General features: G+C 36.0%; 1 protein-coding gene across 1 annotated transcript in view; it reads right to left on the reverse strand.

The window, feature by feature from the left end:
- TOPAZ1 (testis and ovary specific TOPAZ 1) overlaps window positions 1-20,268 on the reverse strand; it is a 38,774-nt gene that overhangs the window by 2,096 nt on the left and 16,410 nt on the right. The window contains exons 8-21 of the mRNA XM_071561256.1: window positions 19,585-19,722; window positions 15,562-15,625; window positions 14,322-14,473; window positions 14,014-14,106; window positions 13,619-13,734; window positions 12,161-12,227; window positions 10,973-11,147; window positions 9,600-9,700; window positions 9,240-9,405; window positions 8,254-8,418; window positions 7,025-7,228; window positions 5,803-5,986; window positions 4,316-4,511; window positions 1,476-1,605 (exon numbers count right to left, since the gene is read on the reverse strand). Of these exons, the coding sequence (XP_071417357.1) occupies window positions 1,476-1,605; window positions 4,316-4,511; window positions 5,803-5,986; window positions 7,025-7,228; window positions 8,254-8,418; window positions 9,240-9,405; window positions 9,600-9,700; window positions 10,973-11,147; window positions 12,161-12,227; window positions 13,619-13,734; window positions 14,014-14,106; window positions 14,322-14,473; window positions 15,562-15,625; window positions 19,585-19,722 (1,951 nt within the window). The remainder of the gene's footprint in view (window positions 1-1,475; window positions 1,606-4,315; window positions 4,512-5,802; window positions 5,987-7,024; window positions 7,229-8,253; window positions 8,419-9,239; window positions 9,406-9,599; window positions 9,701-10,972; window positions 11,148-12,160; window positions 12,228-13,618; window positions 13,735-14,013; window positions 14,107-14,321; window positions 14,474-15,561; window positions 15,626-19,584; window positions 19,723-20,268) is intronic.

Below are 20,268 nucleotides of genomic sequence, written 5' to 3' on the forward strand. Positions count from 1 at the left end.
AAAATATCATCTGAAAAAGTTTGTATTTTGACTGCTTGTTCCCTAACAGAAGAAAAATTCTAATCATTCTTGTTGCTTAATTCTAAGTTGCTAAAAGTGGCAATGGACCTGTTTCCTCCTTGCTCCTTTTGTTTCTGTTTTGGTCCTTGGTCTGCAGAAGGTCAAAAAGTGGCTTGAATTTCTTGGAGAAACAGGCCCATTACAGGCAATCATTCAGAACTCTGATACTAATCATGTCAGCATTAAATTCTGATACTACTCATCATTCTAGCAATTTTAGAAAAAAAAAGTTCTGCAGAAGGAGTTAAGACTGAAAAATGTAGACCTGGGATTTTCAAAAAAAAAAAAAAAAGAAACCCAAACCCAACTCAAACTTAAAACCAAACCTAAACCAACAACAATGCAAGATGCCATCTGGAGAAAGGACAAAAATTGTAAACTGGCCATTGCTTTTAATGTGGCTGTATTTTAATAAGGTGAGGACTATGGCATTAAGATTTTAATAATTAAAGTTCTATACCAGGGTCATTTAATTTTACTATTTCTCCTCAAGTAAAACTCTCAGTAAGATCCACTTGAGTTCTCCAGTGAACTGAGCACGCAGCCTGTAATCCTGGCTGTGGCCTCCACCCGAGTCTGCAGTTACAGCTGGAAGCTGGCCATGTCCACAGCTGGCAGTTTCAGCCCAATTTATTCATGAGCATTTGCTACACTATGTGCTCTGGCGTGGTGAAAAACTGCATAGTCTGCCTGATTTCACACTTTCTTAACCTCCTCATGCAGAGTATCATGCTCCAGATTCTTGTACCAGCTACAAGATACTAAACTGTCCATGTCTACTTTGCTGTTCCTTTTTTCTCCTGCATACCTAAAAATGTTAATTACAGGGGTCTGAATTAAATGGTTCAATGACAATACAGACACAGATATTTTGAATACTTTTATATAAATAATAAAAAACATTTATTAACATCTTAACAACTTCTCCAAAGTGACCCCACGAATTGCTCTTTATAAAACACAGTATATATCAAGCTCCTATTTCCAGCTTCTCATCTCCATCCTTCATGTGGGTTAAGAAACTCTCAAAACTATCAATGCTTTGAAATAACACTGTATTAAGTTTTCAAACAACATCATTGTTTTAGTTACAAGACACAGTCCGTACCTAACAAAAGTAATCTTTCCAAAAGCATATTGTGTAATCAGTGAAAACTGAAAAAAGATTTTCACAGAGAGAATTTCTCATGCATCTAACAACGTTCCAAAGGAGTACAGCATTGTCTACACCCAGCTACTGAAAGTTTTCATCTGCACATTTTCCTGTCTTTGACTCTCTCTGCAAACAGGCACACATACATTTATTTCCTATATGAAAAATTGTATCAAATTAGTTTCTTAATGTCAAACACAGAAGTTCTTTCAGCTTAAGGTACACCTCAGAAAAAGCAGAAGTATGGATACTGTGAATATACCGAGTGCCTGGTTCTGCAAAACTGCATTATCTCTGTTGTACTTAACTTTATTCTTTGGGAAATTTTTCCATCTTTTTAGGCTTGTTTCCATTCCACAGTGGAGTCTTCTCTTGTTTGGGACATGCAATTTCTGTTACCAAAATACCAAGAATGTTACTCAAGAAATTTTCCTGGCTTTTTATTACACATCAAAATGACCAGATTTGTACTGTATTTCATATGGACCAAGACAGTACAAAAATGTGAAATACAGGACTAAACAGCAAAGTAGTTTAAATTGCCTATAGGTTTATAATGTACTATATATATATATACACATACATATACATATATATATGTATATGGAGAAACAGTATATTGACAGCAACACCAGAAGCCTCGGCTGTAACAAAACTGAGCAATGATGGGGGGAACTTGCATTGCTCATTGATATAAAACATGCCTGAGATAACAACCTATCAGCTGAAGATGATACTCAGAAGACGGAGCCAAACCATTGCAAAAATTTTACACAGTTCCAAGTTAAGCTTGAAGGTCAATGATTAACTTCTGTCTGAAAAATAAAGCAGCATGTGGATTTTTTTGGCGGGGATGATCTAAGTGAAAATTCAAGGTTGCTTATAGTGGAAAAAATTCTGCTGTCTCCAGAACATCCCAAGCTTTGAAGCCATACAGATTACAAAGATAATTTTGTCCTTCTGCATCTCTCAAACACAGTATTAGCCACATCTGGTATCGCTTACAGAAATGTGGGATTTAGCTGAGGGTCAGATGGCCTCTGTTTAATTCCAAGGGAGATTAAGCTACAAAGCATCTTACAAAAAGTAATTAGCAAAAATTACTTAGTTTCTCACTACCAGTTTTAGTTTGTTGAAACCTTTCAAAATTGCTCTTATGACTAATGCTGGAGTGGCTGCAAGCACATCAGTTTAGACCCCTCACTAGAAACCTGATCACTTCTTCCCCAGTCTTGCAGAGCTACTGGGCAGCAAATCCGATTGGATCTGGCCAGGCAGATGGCCTTACAAATGGCAGAACCATCTCGGTGAATACCAAGGGGTAGAACCCAAAGTTTGACGTAGTGCCAACTGTACTTCAAGAAATTTTGAGGTAAGGGGCTTTTAAAGAAATGCCACCTGATTGTTATTACTGAATCTACCATTTCTTAGAGGGAAGGCAGATGAGATCCTCACAGAAGAATGATACTCTGTGAAAACACAAGAGTTTGTATCCTTGCATTCTTCTGTATAGCTGGCTTAGGAGCAAAGTAGTGATTGTGGTGGTCATCAGATTCAATCCTCTCTCTTCCAGTAGCAACTCCCAGACAGACTGGATGAGCAGTGGTACTGAAAAAGGTCAGGACCTGGCTCTGAAAAGGATGAGGAATCTAACAACTGATGATCAGATTCATGACATCAGATAAATAGCATGAACCTCAAGATTAGAGTGGCAACCTACCCCAAAGAGAAATACCACTGACACCCCTCCAAAACCATCCAGTACTAAGATCATAGTTGCTTTCGTGACTCAGAGGCACAAAGGACACTTGCAATAATGCTGCTGGAAGGGACACTGCCCCAAAGGAGGGAAAGCTTTTTCAAACATTGAGGTCTTAACCCACTGTCTTGATCTCCCTTATGATGGAACAGCCTTAAACACACATGGACTTCTATAACCAGAAGGGCAGAAGTGTTCAGAACAAAAAGCTTTGAAAGGAATGGAGAGCAGGCCTGAAAGACCTGTATTATTGGTACCTTTGTGAAGGTTGGTACTGGAGATCTAAACTAACACTACACAAGTGGGGAGCTTGGGCAAGTATCAACTTTGACAGAGGTCCATTTGATTTGCCACAGGTTTTCCCTGATATGAAATGTGTGTCTATTCTTACTCATGCTGCAGATCAGTGGATGAAATGTGACTTGAGCAATCCATACTCCAAATCTGATTCAGAATTTGCAGGCGGGAAAAAAGAAAAAATCCTGAAGAACCAGGAATGGTAGAATGAGCCTGCTTGAAGCCTCTGTCTCATCATGCAGTTGGCGGAAATCATAAAATGGGCAAACACACCTCCTTCCAAGAGCATAACCAAGGGAGAAAGCAAGCTTTCCTTTTCTGTGGAAGTACCTATACATAAAAATGTTCAGCCATACACAAGCTATTACCAAGATACAACTAAACCTTCATCTGTGAGCAACATGTGTAGACCCCCTCAGTTCTGTGAAGAAAAGTATCCCAAGTCAGGCACGTCTCAAGTGATTTTGAAGTTATTTTACTCTCAGTGCTTTTTATTGGGCTTTTGGAGTAAGAAAATTAAGATCTAAGGGGCACACAGATGGGACAAAAACCCCACAAGTTACTGTGAGGAAGGCAAAAGGAAACATGTCTTACTTACAGACTATGAAGCAACATGGAAAATATCTCACTCAAGAAGAGCAGATACACTCAATCAATGCACTTATATCTACACTTTAATACCACACTTACACCATCACCTGCTAGGAAAAACAAGTTAGTGCTACATTCTCAGTAAAAAAAGAACATAGGTTCTGAGGCTGCTGCGTCCTCATTATCTATTGATGCTGTTACAAAACATTTATGTAAGTCAGTGTGACAATTTATACAGTTAGGGAAAAAAATACTCTTTCTGTGCTATTATCTGCATTATATCAACATAAGTATTTAAAAACAACTTGAGTTTGAAACCTTGTTGTTAATCAGTAAGGCACAGTCTGAACCCAGGGGGAACTGCCTTTATTATTCTGTATTATTTTCAACAATGATTGCTTAACCATTAAAAACTAAAAGTCTTAACTATTTAATGACTACTGAAACAGCCAGACCTTCTCAGCCCATTTCATATTCTCCTGAAGCCATTTGAGAGCGAATGAAAGCTCTAGGCTGTAAACTTCTTCCATATTAGCATTCATTGTCATATGCTTAAGAAAAAGCTTTGGATCAGATAAACGAGCTGCTTGGATCAGTCTCTCCACTGCCACTTGATAGGAACTGTTATTCTGAACTGTCTGATCTTCACATCTGTAAGAGAATTTTCACAAATACAAAATTAGGTACCATACAGGCACTGCATCGCTCGCCTGACACTATACAGGCAGAAAGATTACAGAAATATTAAAACAATGCCTTTTATTCACTTCACTGGTAATATATGATGTTCATTTCTGACACATTTTTTAATTATTCTGAAGAATTAAGAAATTAGAAAAAGTATATATTTAACATATTTTACAGTACTGAAAAGTAATAGGCTTTAATGGCACTGCAGAGTAGCTCTGTAATATTCACAGCACATTTCATGAAAAAATGGCTCCAGGCTGGAAAATTCAGTAAAGGAACGGAAAATATTTAATGAACTGGATACAGCAAGAATTCGTGTACATGCTTGAATCCAAAAGGTTTACTAGTTTTTAGCATGTAATCACCTTTGAAACAATGCTGTGCCTGTATTTTTTGCAAGAGCAGAACTTAATCTTTAAGAAAGCAAGCAGAGGTACAATAGCATACACATGAACACATGAGATAAAAAACTTCTCATTTATCAAAGGAACAAAATTAAAAGATGTATTCCTTGAGAAGGATAGAGAGGAAGGAAGACAAAGTACTGAAGTTTTGAGATGCTCATGCTGATACTCCTTAACAAATGTAGCTTTTCTACGCAGCTTCACATTTTGATACTGAGCCAGTTAATCTCAGAGAAAAGGGGGTCTTGAAAAATAAAGTTACAGGTATAATCTAGTGACAATGGTTGGTGGTTTATGCACAAAAGGGAAAAAGCAACAAAACATGTTTTAATCTGAAGGTATTCAGACTCACAGAAATGGGGAGCAGGGGGGGGAGGGGGGCTCAACAAATTTAATACTGAGATATTCCTCATAAAGAAAATGAAGTAAAATGGCACATTTCAAAAAACAGTCAAGAAATGTTAAGAGTTTGTTTTTGAAAGAATTAACATTTTGACTGTGCCTTTCTACTCCACTATTTCACCACAACACAACAATCAATATAGCAAGGTATCAAGTAGACCTGTTTTTGAAAACACAGTACATTCTTAGTGCAGAAGATGCGTTCAGTTGGGGAACACAGGCCAGTATCACTCTGGAACAACTAATTCTCTGCTACATGTGTGTAGAAATAATAATGATAAAACCCCCCTAAGATTTACTGTTCTACAACCAGTTCAGAAACAACGATTCAAAACAAGTTTAAAACCAAGCATTCCCATTCCCAGACAGTGGAAAATAATATTGCTTGGTAATTCTATGATCACATGAACAAATACAATCAGAATGGTACATATCTGACAACAAACCTTTTCACTACTATTTGAAGAGTCCGACTAGTGCTCATTGGATTTTGAATATCACTGGCATTTGAAACAAGAAATATTTCAATGGCCAACAGCATCTCAACTTCAGACAGGTAAGATGGAATCTTCAAGAGTTTGTGATGTAAATTTCCCTGCAGCTGTGGGTAGCAACCCAATGATAAAGCACCTGAGAGTAAGTGCAGAAACACGAGGAATTAGGACTACTAATACAGAACATAGATCTGTTTTCTTCTGTTTGTGACTAAATGTGGAAAAAACCCAACCCCAAACCCTTAAATGGATTTTACTATTTCACCTGTGAAATGGCTTGTTTTGAGAAGATAGGAAATAGTGTTCACACATAATATTTACAGGTGTAAAGTGTTATTTTTTCAACGAGTATTATCAGCTATGATTAAAAAACTCTGTCAGAAGTCTGGAGACACCAAGTGTGTAATAGCACAAGTACAACTTATAGCAGGTCAGACAGAACCTCTGTTAGTCATGACCAAAGTGAGAGAACATTTAAACAGCATCTCCTGTTTTGCTCCCCTAACTTCTGTCAAGTGATCCCAGCAACCCAGCTGGGATACAGCATATCAGAGATTCAAAAAAAAAAAAAAGAAAAGAAGAAAAAAAGACATAGAAAAGTGTTCACCCCAAGAGGGAGGGACTCAAAGCAAATTGCTAACCACCACAATTCTAAGAATCAAACAGTAGATCATGTGACAATATGGAGGGATGACCCACCCAGTTATTATCTTCGCTCAGAAATGGGGAGTTGAAAACAATTACTGACTATGAGCTTTTAGTTGAATGGAATTTTCATATACTTAGGATAAACTTCTTAGCCAGACTTCTCAAATCTTAGATATTTTTACCACCAGAGTTCTAAAGAGATGTATAAGGAAATGTGATTTGCCTAAATGAAAAAGTGAAGATGATGCAATTTTCAACCATTTCAAGGGTTCACATTTCTGAAATTCTGAAACTGAATGTAAAAAGTTAATTTAATCAGAATTACATTTATTTCATGCCAGATAGTATGCACAGATTCTTATTTTCAACTCACTATTTCCTAATAAATATTTTGGTTACAAATAAATTCTTGATAGTAACACAGAAATGGTTTTCTTTTCACCCATTTCTCCTCAACATACTGAGATGTTAAGAGCATGTTATCCAAAGACTGTAAGGGAAGGATATTGTTTAAGAACCAACTTACTTTTGTAATAGGTTCTAGCTTTAGACCACAAAGAACTTGTTCCCAAAGCTGTGATTAATCTTCTAAGTAAAAGAAAATCAATAGCAATTTTTTTTGAAAGCATGAAGTCTACTGCAGAAGATGAGACCCCAAGGTTCTTGTTCTCAAAAGAGGCATTTATCAGCTTGTTAAAAAGGCAGCTGTACTGAGAGACATCTACAGTATCTGAAATGAAATGAAGAATATTAACTAGTGAATTGTCAAATGCAAATCTAATTGAAGAACTGCTTCACAATCAGTATCTAAATGAGGGGTTTTGCTTCTATCAGCAAAATGGAACAAGGTTGGGATAACATGAATTCTTTATTCATTGAAAGTCCTTTCATACAGTAGTTCATTCACATCGTGAAAGAGAAGTGCTAAGGTTCAAGTAATAAGTTGGTGTAAAACCCAATAGGATCAGATCAAAATAAATTCATTTGCCCAAGCCTACAAATACAATCTTTACCTGATTTCTCACACTTAAAATTTACACCAACAAAAGTCACCCTGATGCTTCCAGTTCTGCTTCTACCCTTACTCTGAACTGTCCCTGGCAGGACTGAGCAGCCTTGTATCCACCTCATGCTCTGATCCTTTCAGTATTCTCGGAGTAGATGGTCTTCCAACCAACCTCTCCTAACATTCCTAAAAGCACACACTGGCAATAGACTGAGACATACCCACAAGAATCAGCTGAATTTTCCTCAGTGGAGCTTAAGTAATGACACATCTCATTCTGAAGTACATGTCTAAAATTTGTAAGATAAATGGAGCCCACAAAAGCACTTAGTTCTTACTTAGCACAGGATGTAAAAGATGCCTAGGTTAGCTGGCTCAGTTAAAGAAAAAAACCAACCCTGAGGCATTCATCTGAAATTAGGATAAAATTAATTGTGCCAATGGTATCCCTATTTTAATTCATTATGTAGACTCTATGATGCTTAAAAATTTACTGGGTCTTTCTTGTTGCCCTGTGTAATTGAGTCAACTGGAAAAACAGGCCCGTGTATGAACACCATGTGTGTACCTGAGAGTGTGCCTGTGTGGCAAGAGCTGCAGAGTACAATACGTATTTAAACTATGGAAAAAAACCCTGAGCTTGTCTAAAACCATCTTAATTCTTGAAAATAATTTAGGTGGAAAACAGAGAAAGAAGTGCACAAAATCACCTGTTAACTTTTTAACTCAGTACCTTTTTCTTTACTTACCAGAATGTTTTTGCAAACCTGGGAAGTTCTGCAGAACTTCAAATGCCTGCCTGTACAAACTCTTACTCAAGTATTTGTGCACCAATGCACGCAACAGGTTGTGTCGATTGAGGATGTCCGTTTTATCACAAGGCCACAATGGTGCATTGGTGGTCCACTCTGACTCTGTGGCAAACAACAGTGCAGTGTTATTTCTATGAACTGAAACTGCTGGGCGCTGAGACTTTGGCCATTAAGAATGTAATGTAAAGTGGAAAAAATACAAATTTCAGTTCTGCATAGAAAACGCCGTTCTAGTTATTAATAATTCATTTCTTATAACAAATGCTTCTCAGATGGGTTCTCCAAAACTTTATATTGTAAACAATCCCTTTTGTTAAAATATCATGGAAGTAAAATGGTCTTTCAGTGGCATATATAAATATGTATATATCTATGTACACCTATAAAACTGAGTAGCAAATTTTGGATCCTCAACTCAGTATTAATTTACAGAACACATTCTATTCTTTACACTTCTGAGTTTCTAGTCCTTTCAGCAAATCAGAATTCCAAAAAGCCAGAAATAATGTATTATTTAACTGCAGAAATATGGTACTATTCTAAAGCAATTACATTGAATGGGGAGGGATATTGTGAGGCATAAAGAAACACTGCATTGGCCCAAGCCTGAATTTTTTTGACACTGAATGTCCCCTGGCTCAAAGGAAATCTACATGGGGTAGGGCCATTTCCCAAGCTGCAGTCCTCCCTCATTACAGCAGACTTTTGAGTAGAATGCTGTTGATACCAGACTACTGTGAAAACTTTTCTGAAAATTAGTAGGTATGAGTTATAGTGTTTCTTATACGTATCAAGAATAATAACCAGTAAGATGGATCAGATTTGCTTCTGTTGTCCCAGTATTAGTTACTAACTTTTGTAACACAGACCAGCTTTTATCTTTTATCTGAAAGGAACTGTTCAAATTCAAACCAAAATCTTACCTCTCAATACCCTTGTTGCTCCATCCAAACTTCCAGAATGAAGGAAGACCTCTGCAGCTTTATTAACAATCTGACATCTTGAGGCAAAACTCTCTGCACCTTTAAGTCCTTTCAAGACTGTAAATTGTATCTGTAGCTCATTCAATTTGTCCAAAACCTTCCTTCCCTAGTGTAAGAATGAGAAGGGAAAGGGGAAAGGTCAGAGAAAGCAGCGGTAACAGTGAACAAGTAGTGTATTTACATAAAATACAGCAGATTTAACTTAGCAGTACAGATTTATAGGCATCAAGTCAGTTATCCAAAGTGAGCTGGGGAAGTATAGCAAAATTTCCAATGAAGGTTAAGAATAGTCAAGTATACCTTTGTCCACTGCAGTACTTTGTGATAAGAATACATTACACTTATTCCAGTCCTCCCAATGAAAAGTTTGTCTGCTTCATTATGTTGTGAATTTTTCATTACTAGAAAGACACAAACAAAGCATTTTAAAAAGTTTTACATGTAAATGCAGTTTTAAAGAAATGAAACACTTGAAAAACACAGTCACTAGGAAAATATCAAATCCGTTTTCTTAAATATTTGCCATTAAAAGTAGTAACTTCCTAAGTCTTAGCAATGGAAAGTAGAGTAAATAACCACAATCTCTTTGATCTCAAAGTACGGTTGTGAGCACAAAATCCATTCAGGTGTGGGAATACCTTTTGTACCATTATAAAATATTTTAAAATACAGTATTTATTTAATATTTATATCATATTTGCAATTCCTATTTTGTGTATGCTTTTAATATATTAAAGCAGTAGCACAAGTATATAATTTATTAATAAGCAAATTGGAGGTGAGTGCTCAAAAACTTTTTACTGATGGAGGTGCCTAACAGTTTGGAGACCAAGGCTCCAGGGAGGACAGACTAAATTCCAAACTCTGCCAAAATCCTCTCTGTGGTACAAATGGAAGCTGTGATAGCTGTTTAGTAATATGAAAGTCTGTGCTCAGAAAGGTCATGCCATATATCTGGAGTAAGTGTTCATCACATTTTAGTAGTTAATACAGGTTGAAAAGTATCTGAGTCATTTCTCATAAAACACTTCAATATCCCACTGATACACTTCACTGAGCCTCGGTAATCAGGGAGCTTATCAGGAAGAATGATACAGATATGCAAATGAAGGGGCATAGGGAGGAAAGGAACAAGAAAACCTGCCAGAACTATTAAAACACTAGAACTCTAAGTTCTTTAGAAAATAAAATAATTTTAAAACCCCACATTACTGAAAACAAAAGTATAAATTATATACATGATGTAACCCTGTTTAATGTGCTTTAAAATACACAACTGTATATATATATATACAGCTCAAATTTTTATTTATGCTATTAATAGTGTGACACTTCACATGGCAATACCTAACATTTGCCTTTGTCCTGAGTACAGGCCATTCTTATTATAAGATCATGAATTTTGTGTTCTCTTCTTGATTTCGCAAAGCTCAACTGCTCCTCCTTCAGAATTTTCTTTTGACTTTAAGTGTAAGCACTATGGATTTTACTTCTATAAAAATGGCTTCTATTGAACATTACAGCAGATTGCATTTGCACCTCAAGAAATTCTGAACACTGTAACAAAAAATTAACTAATAATCAGAAAACTATGTGAATTCATTTTTTATCTCTTTTAAAACTCTATAAAGAATAGGGATGAACAAAAAGCATTTCTTGTATTTTAATTTTACCTGCATCAGCAAAATCACAAAAAGGAACTCCTGGTCTGTCTGTCTCAGAATCTTTGCTTAGTATTTCAGCAATAGATAAAAGTAATTTCTGAAAATCAGCAAAACATTCACATCCAGTTCTTGCATTAAGATACAAAGCTCCAAGCTTGGCCCAATCCATTTTTTCCTCGCAATGCTGTGAGGAAGGCAAAGGATAAAGATAAGCAAACCTGCTTCCAGAACACCAAACAGAAAATATGTTTAATTTTGAGAAATACACGTGGCATAGCCTTAGAGCAGAAAAAAGATGGAGATGAAATGCTACTGCCAGCCTTAATGCTGATATGGAACAGGTACATATTGCCTAACTTGCACGGACCGCTAATTACTGCTGTCCCTCAAGAAATTAAATTCCTTTTTTTATGTCATGACCCCAGCTGGGGAAGCTCATAACTTATTCATCCTATTTAAGAACTGGCATTTATCCAGTATTTACTATCCCTTTTTTTTTGACACAATGCACACTGAATTTACGGTTATTTTCTGTATGAATTATGAATTAGTCATTTGTTTGCCAGATCACTTGAGAACTTTGATGTTAAAGGAGTAAAAAAAAAAGTTCTTCCTGTCTTATATTTCAGTGTTTGGATCTGAGTATTATGTGTGATAATATGTAAACTATATTATAATTGAGCATAATAAGTAATATGACCTTGAATACGAAACATCCAACTGTTCAATCAAAGAATGTTTTACAATATTTTCTTATTCTTTAAAATTCCTGCTTAGTGTTGTCATCCTTTTGCAATTGCGTGTTTCTATACTGGATATGAATTCTATCTGCTAAATAATATATTAAATAAATTTTTGGTGAGGAATGATGTACCACTACCAACTAAAAGCACAACAAATATAAGACACTGGAAATATTGCTTAGTTATATATTGTATTTCAATCATATGCAAAATGAAGATAAAAACTACAAGTATGTAAATTAAAATAACATCAGAGAAAAGCCAAAGACAGTCTTCCCCTCCATTTAGGCCTTCCCAAACATGGCTTTGCACAGAAATATTTTATCATAAGCTCAATATGCTCAATAATAAAGCCCTCTAATTTAGGGAAGTGTAGGAATTGCTATTTCTTTTTCATTTAAAGAAGACATAGTTTTAAGTATTTCAACAGGTTTGAAGAATGCACATACTGTACCTGAATTTCATCCACTGCCAAGTTGAAATCAAAAAGCCAGTTCTTTTCAAAATGTCTTTCCTTAAATCTTCTATATGAAAAAAATATTAGTACTTAATTTTAACACACCCTATTGAACTAAACCATGCACTAGCAGAAGGTGAACAACTAAATACCACATAAATAATGAACTGATATGATTTTTGATTCTATTTACTTCACATTATGCAAACTTCACACTGAAAACACTAATTTATGATCTTGCCAAGAGAAGTCAGTAAATGTATTAAACAAATAATTAAGCTGAGCTCTTTTCACAGAATATATCCCTTATCTCAGTTGAGATGTAACTGCAAAGGTACAAATAAGACTTGCCATCTACTAAGTCAATGCAGAATTGTATTGTATGTATTTCTGACAGAGTGACAAGTGCTAGTCACCTGCAAATACCGATGAGCACAGCACTTGATTCTGATGCTGCCACTGGAAACATCTGCCCAGTGCGATGCTACCACGAAGAGATGCAGAACCCACATGTGAACGTGCCAACACACAGAACTAAAGTAGCACATCTGCTCAGTCTTCCTAGATAGAAGTCACTGCTCACCTTTAGCTGAACTCACACACATATGGAGGCAACCTGGAAGAAGTCATTGCTTTATGAATCAGATTCCTGATACAAAAAGTGATTAAAATGACCTCCAGCATGTGTGGTAAGTTGCATTGGTAAAACATTGCCATCCACGGCTGAAAGTGCTCTATGGAAAAAGTATGCAAAAGCAGTAAATAATTTCTACAGTGGTTTCAGTTGGAACACTAGTGGCTTGTTTTCAGATGGGAGATGCTGCATATTTGGTTTCCTCTAAGAATCAAAGGTGTGTTTATGGATCACAAATTCAGCTTCTCAGCTTGTGTGTGTGTATAATGCAGATGATACAGAAAAAGGATCACAATCTTGTTCAAGTGATGGGGAGGCATCAACCGTTTTGGAACAGATTTGACATTTTGTACAGCATAATCCAGTAGTATTTAAAAACTGACCCTCCTTCCCAGTAGTGCTGGCCCCCAAGTGCTTATGTAGTCACACTGCAAAGGAAACTAGAGAACTACTTCAGATTGTAACTAATCCTCTTATTGCCTAGAAGGGTTATTTATTGCAGAAGTACTCTTTGCATAAATGATATACTGAACCATTATGTTTCCAATTTGATTAGTTATATAAACCTGTAGGACAGTGGGGAGAAGGCTGTACAATGATGGAAAAAACTAATCGTAACTGTGGTCAGAATCTAAATTTTGACTTAACAGTCCTTGATCTCTGAAGCACAGAAGATTGACAACACTTTAAAATACAATTAGGCATGATATGATAGTATTTTCCTTCAAAGTATTTTAAAGATTTTACATAAATTTTTAAAAATATAATCTGAAGAAGAAACTAGGCAGATATAATTAGCAAATGGCTCCTCATAGACATACCTGGATTTCATGTTTGAAACAGTACTTATTTCCCACCTGGAAACTTGCAGTTGCTGAAGTAACTTAATTATATAGTCAAAATGGTCTAGCTCAAGGAACATACCAGCATCAATGAGCTGTAATACCAAAAAAGGTAAGAAAAGTAACCATAAAAAAATTGTGATAATTTAATGCATTTTCACAGGTAAGTGGCAAACAGCATTGGGAAAAATATGTCACACTGAATCCCAGTCAAGAAAGAATGGATAAATAAAAACTTGTACAACAAGCTCAGCTACTCACAATAACACCTTTAATATTATTTCCGTACTATATTTTAAAATAATATGTTTGGGTTTTAAAACAGGGAATATACTGCAGGAATTCCAACAAGCAGCAGTAGTACAAACTCTTACCTTACAAAAGGTATGGATTAATGTAGGCACAGCATCTCTTAAATTCAAAGAAGCCACATGCTCAAAAACTTTCAAAAGAACATCCACAGCTGGCTAATTTAGGGGGAAAAAAAGCAGCACCATCAGTTTTGCAACTCTGTTCAATAAGAAAACTTAGAGATTTTATAATAGGAACTCTTGAATTGTTCCCCATGCCCAAGATCTGACTACCGGGGTAAAATAAAACTGATTACTACAAACAGCATACCACTCAAAAAAACTAAGACACTATAGAACAAAGATTGCAAAAATATTAGTAAGTCACCTACCAGTGTCTTGATCTGTACAGTTACATTCAGTATCTGAAATACTTCCTGCAACAAACACTTCTTGAGCAGAGAATTGAGAAGATCATTCAAGACTTCAGAGGCAAAATCCACACCAGGAGTAACTTCTCTGTAATACTGCACAAATATTCGGACTAAAAAAACAATTACATTAATTTCATTTGGGGGCAACTGATGTTAGCTATTTAAACAAGTTATTTGCTTACCTTTTAAGTGCAATGTAACAACCCCTAATTATCAAGATATTATGGGACAGATATGGAGAAAAATGTGTGAAAGGATCCAGCTTGAATACTGTGTTAACCTTGCTGGGCCCAGGCTGACTATTCTGAAAGACCTCATGTCATTGAGCTCTGTAGGCTTCAGGAAAGCTGAGCTGATCTGGTGCAGCACAAGAAAAATGCACAGGTCAGGTTTAGTGTGTGTGTCCAGGCAGTAAGGCCTTTCCAGACATGAAGCTCTCAGACGTGAAGTGCAGTGTTAGGGCGAATGGTTTTACAACCTGTTGCAGTGCCAGCCTTCGTTAATAACCTGCTGGTATACAGTGTTGCCCACATTAAAACACCCAGTGTTTCAGAAGAGAAACATTACAGCATAAAGTGCAACTGAATCCCCCATTCACATTCTGGTACACTGAGAAGCTCTCAAAAACCTAAGACTTCTTAAGACAGGCACAAAAGGAATCACTGTCCAGAGTGAAAAAAAATCCAAACCAAAACAAAGGCCTTTCTGACTGAACTCAAAAGCTCAGATGGATCTGAATCAACTGCAGTCCCTAAAATGGGTTAACTGTAATTGTTTGCATATATGGTAATCTGTAAGGACTAAACTAAAGATGTTTGGGTGCAGTACCAACATTTCATTTCAAGAACTTCATTCTAAAGTTTTTTGGGTTTATGATGTTTGGCCAGGATGTTCAAAAGCTCCTTAACAAAATCTGGGTTCTGTTAAACCTTCCTGCTGCCCCAATTACTCTCAAGTGTAGTTACAGTCAGGCTAAGTTGGTTTTCTGTGGCAACACGTTCCTAACAACCTCCTGAGACAACTGTGCATCTAAATTTCTAGCCTCACTGGGAAACTGAAAGATGAAAACACAGGGATTGAATGTATTCATTTGAAGTAAGAATTTCTTATTCACTGCTGAAGTGGTGGTAACTATTTCTTTCTCAACAACCTATTTAATTTGTTTAAGTAAGCTAAAGATACCACTACTATACCATACCTGCACGTTTTAGGAGGCCTGATTCTTTGATATTAATGTATGTCCTAAGAATTGCCATGCAAATCTAGGAACAAAAACAAAACCAGAGTGAAATGTTACCTCAGTTTATGCCAAACAAAAGAACTACCCAAACCCACAACTTCTATTATGAAATGAGCTTTAAATTAAAATGCAGTTACTTCAGAATTAGTGTAAGTGTCGCAGATTGTAAGCAAGCAGAGAAAGAAGTCCACATGTGTTATTTGCTATTGGAACATTCATATCTTAGCATCTTAATCTGTCAGCTTTGTGCTACTTACGCAGTTTGCTCCGTCTCTGCAGATGAACAAATAAAGACTACAGTTTTTAAATCTTAGAATTCCAAGGTAGGGAAAAAACCCACCCACCCTTTCAGATACCCTTTGTCACTTCTGGAACATTTACAGTCTTTCTGCATAACAATGTAAATAGGTCATATTTAATACTATTTTGTGAAAGAATGAAAAATCAACAGAGAGAGAGAATGACCTAAATTAGTAGTTATGTTATTAGACAATTGAGTTAGGTTTATTTTTACATGCAACTTCAAAATTACACAGGATCCACAGGAGTTTGTTACACAGCAAATGCAGAAGACAGTGGCTTGTGGCCAAGACATCTTTTGTTTTTTAAAACCATTAACCTGTTCAGATCATCAAGCCCAAGAACATAAAAATTGTACATCTAAGTATGTTGAATATAAATCTTACCGTTTTTACTTTACAACAGTATCACAATGTTGTTGAACTATAATCCAAGATAGACCTTTCAGAAAAGCACATCAAAGTTTTAACCTTTTATGTGAGTGTGACTTGGCAACAGGTTAACTCATTTGATCTGAATCTATAATCCCAGGTGGCTGAGGGCATTTCCAAAACAAACTTTTGCACATGTTTACAGTATGGAAATTAGTTTGCTTTCTTTTGGAATCTGCTTTTGATCTTCTTTGGACTGACTCCCAAAAAAAGCCAAGATTGCATCTGGAGCTCTGACTGTTCCAAGTATTAGTGGAATTGCCTGGAAAACCCACTTGTAGTACTATTTAATCATGGGATATGTTACATTACATTGATAAAAGAAACTAAATGTGTTATATCTTTACAGTTTCCAGAAGGCTTCAGTTGATTTAGTTGTTTCAATTTTAAAAGCTGTAACTGCACCTACAGACCATGTGAAAATCTGAGAATCTCTAAATTTTGAGTTAACGGTAACAGATTTTGAATGAAGGTACAAGAAAGACATGATTCCTATTTTCAAAAGGTAGGATAAATCACACTACTCCATCTGTTCATTGATTCCATGACTCATTTAACATGACAATTTAATAAAAACCATAATAAAGGACTGCATCTTATACAGGCAACCAACAGTCCAGTAAAACAGGGTCCTTATTTGGAACAACAAGCACAGGAATTTAGGAAATCCTACAGCATCTTCCAGTCAGTGTACACTGTGATGTTTAGTAAGAGAGAACCCCAGACTGCAGCCTTTTGCTCAGTGAGATCAAAACCAGGAACCTTTTAAGAGGAGATTCTGCTTATGAACCCTGTGTAGCCTTTAAGATGGACATGACCTATTAAATATGGCTGAAACTGACTAACAAGTTCAAAAGTCACTTAATGGCAGTTACAGACAGTAATAAAAGGACAGGAATAAAAGTCTCATTGCTTTAGGAACACAGATTAAAAAACAAAACCAAAAAACCACCACAACAGAAGCATATACCCAAGGCCCTGAAGTTGCAAAACAACACTAGTGAAGACAGAAGTCTTGCTATTTTATATTCTGTTTGCTTCCAGTTAGAGGTTTATAAGATCAAAGCAAAAAAAGTATGAAATGACAAGAAGTGAACATTTCTTTAGTGGATACGAGTCCAAAAACATGAATAAGTAAAGTGCACAGAGCTAAAACAAAATCAGACAAAGAAATACAGCTTGTAGAAAGACACTTTTTGAAACCACTTATTTAACTGTGCCATTATTATGTATGCTACACTCTGAAGTGCCATTTGAGCAAAACAATTTACTGTATTAGGGCCACTTGTCTCTTGCCCTTTCACTGTGCCCCACTGAGAAGAATCCAGCTTCATCTTCCTTAACCCTCTCTTCATCAGACACATATATATTACTGAGATCCACCCCACCTTTAAATTCTTTGGAGAGTATTTAAAACACAGTCTTCCTAGTTTTGTTTACTTTGCCTAACAGAAAACAGATTTCACCACTTGAAATTAGAGGCATCTTTGAAAAAAACCCCAAACCCAAAATTGGTACATTGTATGACTTGCAGAGCTCAAGAAAATGCTGATTTTCAAGACATACAATATTTTTATAAATTAAATCACTGCTGTGTTGTGTGATCAACAACTGTCAAGTGTTAAATACCAGGAAGTTATGCCTTAAAGCATCAATCAGTTACTTAATGAAAAGGAAAGCATATCCATTATGAGGAAAGGTATTTCTGGTAACAATCATCACTGAAAACACAGCATTAAGCAAGTGGACTATCAGCCTGCACAGCAGTTCCTGCAGAGATTTATTTCTCCTGTATCTGACTGGATGACTTTGTTGCTTCTTTACCTCTTTTCCATTTATGTACTTTGGTGCCACCATGAGGTGCTTGGCCTACTATCATTTTTGAATGGACAGGTCTAAAAATACAAATAAATACACAAACAAACCAACCTCGAAATATACTTTCAGACTACCCAGAAAGTTTGGCGAGGTTTGGTGGGCAGAACAGTAAAAATGTGCTGGACTGCTACACTGCAAGTAATATCAGAGTGGATTTTTAACGGTTTCAGACAAAAGAATTCTTTAATGTGCCTGCATATAATTAAGCATTGCAAACCATGACAATTCATATAAACTAGCTGAAAATCACTAATATTCACTACAGTCTGCCAAAGATACTTCACAACTGAGGAAAAGGGAAAATGTCCCATACAAAAATACTCTCAAACGATCTTAATGTTTTAAGATGTCATATTAATTTTAAAAGGGGTTACACAGCATTAGAAAAAAAATAAAGCACCTTTTTTCCAGATGTAAACAGGAATAGAGAAAACATTAAGAAAAATAAAACTGAATTACACTGATGTATTTTAAAGATTCTGATGGAGTATATTTAAGCTATCAAGAAGATGTATAAGCTCCTTTAGATGTTACTTGGGTTTTAGCAATTATGTCTAACAGGTTCACTGCAAGTTATTTTTTACATTTTGATTCTGAAATGTCTGACATTAGTGACAAAACAGCACTTACACCAATAAGATGACAGATAAAAAATAAATCTTTTAAGACCTGATGAGGACAAGGTTAGGCATTTGTCTTTGTTTACTTGTTTTGAGATTTTTGTTTGCTTCCAAGTGACTTACAAAACCACACAAGTCTTAGTGTTGTACAGGCAATTCCAAAATCTTATTAGATGACTGCACAATTAGGTTGCCTTGCACAGTTCTTGGAAGTATTACAGACTCATAATGTCCCTGTTAAATGGTTTGAAAATGTATCTACTTTGCCCATCACTGGAAAACTATTTTTCCTTGTAAATATTGTGAGAATTGCTGCTCCATTTAAGGATATTACAGCATCTTTAAACAAATATGCCCATATTGCACAAAACATGCAGAAAGTCACACACACCATAAATAGCATTTGACTTTAACAACACATACAAGATTTTTGCAAAGGTTTTCCGAAAATCTCTGATGCTCAGGATAGGAATGTCTCAGAATCTGCACATTCTACTACTCTATATCCACACAGCCTAATTCTTGCTCTTTTCCTGATGTTTGCTCTCTTAAGAAGTCTGCTAGCTCAAAATTGTACCATGTTTTAAACAAAGAACTTTGAAAGACCTCGAGAGAAAGAATTTCTGAACGTGTTTTACATACATCTATCTCTGAAGTTTACTCCCTTTCCATATAAACAAAGGAGATGATGCTTTGCATTTAAAAAGTGTTCACACTTACAATCTGTTCCTTACTTCAACAGATCTTGTTACCTTTTCATCCCCTTGTTTGGGAACATGACAGAACCAACATTTTGTTCTTGCACACCCACGTGAAGTTGCGAAATAGTATCTGCAGTATTTACGGGGCAGGTGAAGTGCACTCAGGATCTGTTGGACTGAGTGAGAAGCCTGAAATAAAATAAAATTATAAAAAGCAGAAAAAATCAAAGAAGTAGTATTTTTAGAAAGTAAACATGCTCAATTTTTTGTGAATTTGACAATATCTACAAATTATAAACAAGAGCAAAAAAAGTGTGATTTAAATTAAACCTCTGAAACAACCCTCATCTCTATCCTGTACTCGCAGCGTTCAAAGGGGACAAAGATCAATCCTTTGTCATGTTGTGTTAGTGTCTAACACAACAAAAGCCCATCTTGAACACCACAGACAGGGAGAATGCAAGAACTGCTAAATGAGACAGACAATGAGTAGAGAGGAAGAAGAAAGATGACAAACTCCTGCATGGGTCTGAGACTTCTGAGGCATCAATTTCCTTTACCCTTTTTCAGTGCCCAGAATAATGGATAAAACAAGCTGTCTTAAACATGTGAAACCTTGTCTGCTTTTCAGTTACATGAAAAACGATAAAGCAAAAAGTACTTCTTAATTTTGCTTAAGCTGAGTTAAAAAAAAAAAACAACAAAAACCCAGGACAGTGAATAGCTGCCTTCTCT

Source organism: Pithys albifrons, chromosome 7 (genome assembly GCF_047495875.1).
Source record: "Pithys albifrons albifrons isolate INPA30051 chromosome 7, PitAlb_v1, whole genome shotgun sequence".
In the NCBI taxonomy this organism is placed as follows: domain Eukaryota; kingdom Metazoa; phylum Chordata; class Aves; order Passeriformes; family Thamnophilidae; genus Pithys; species Pithys albifrons.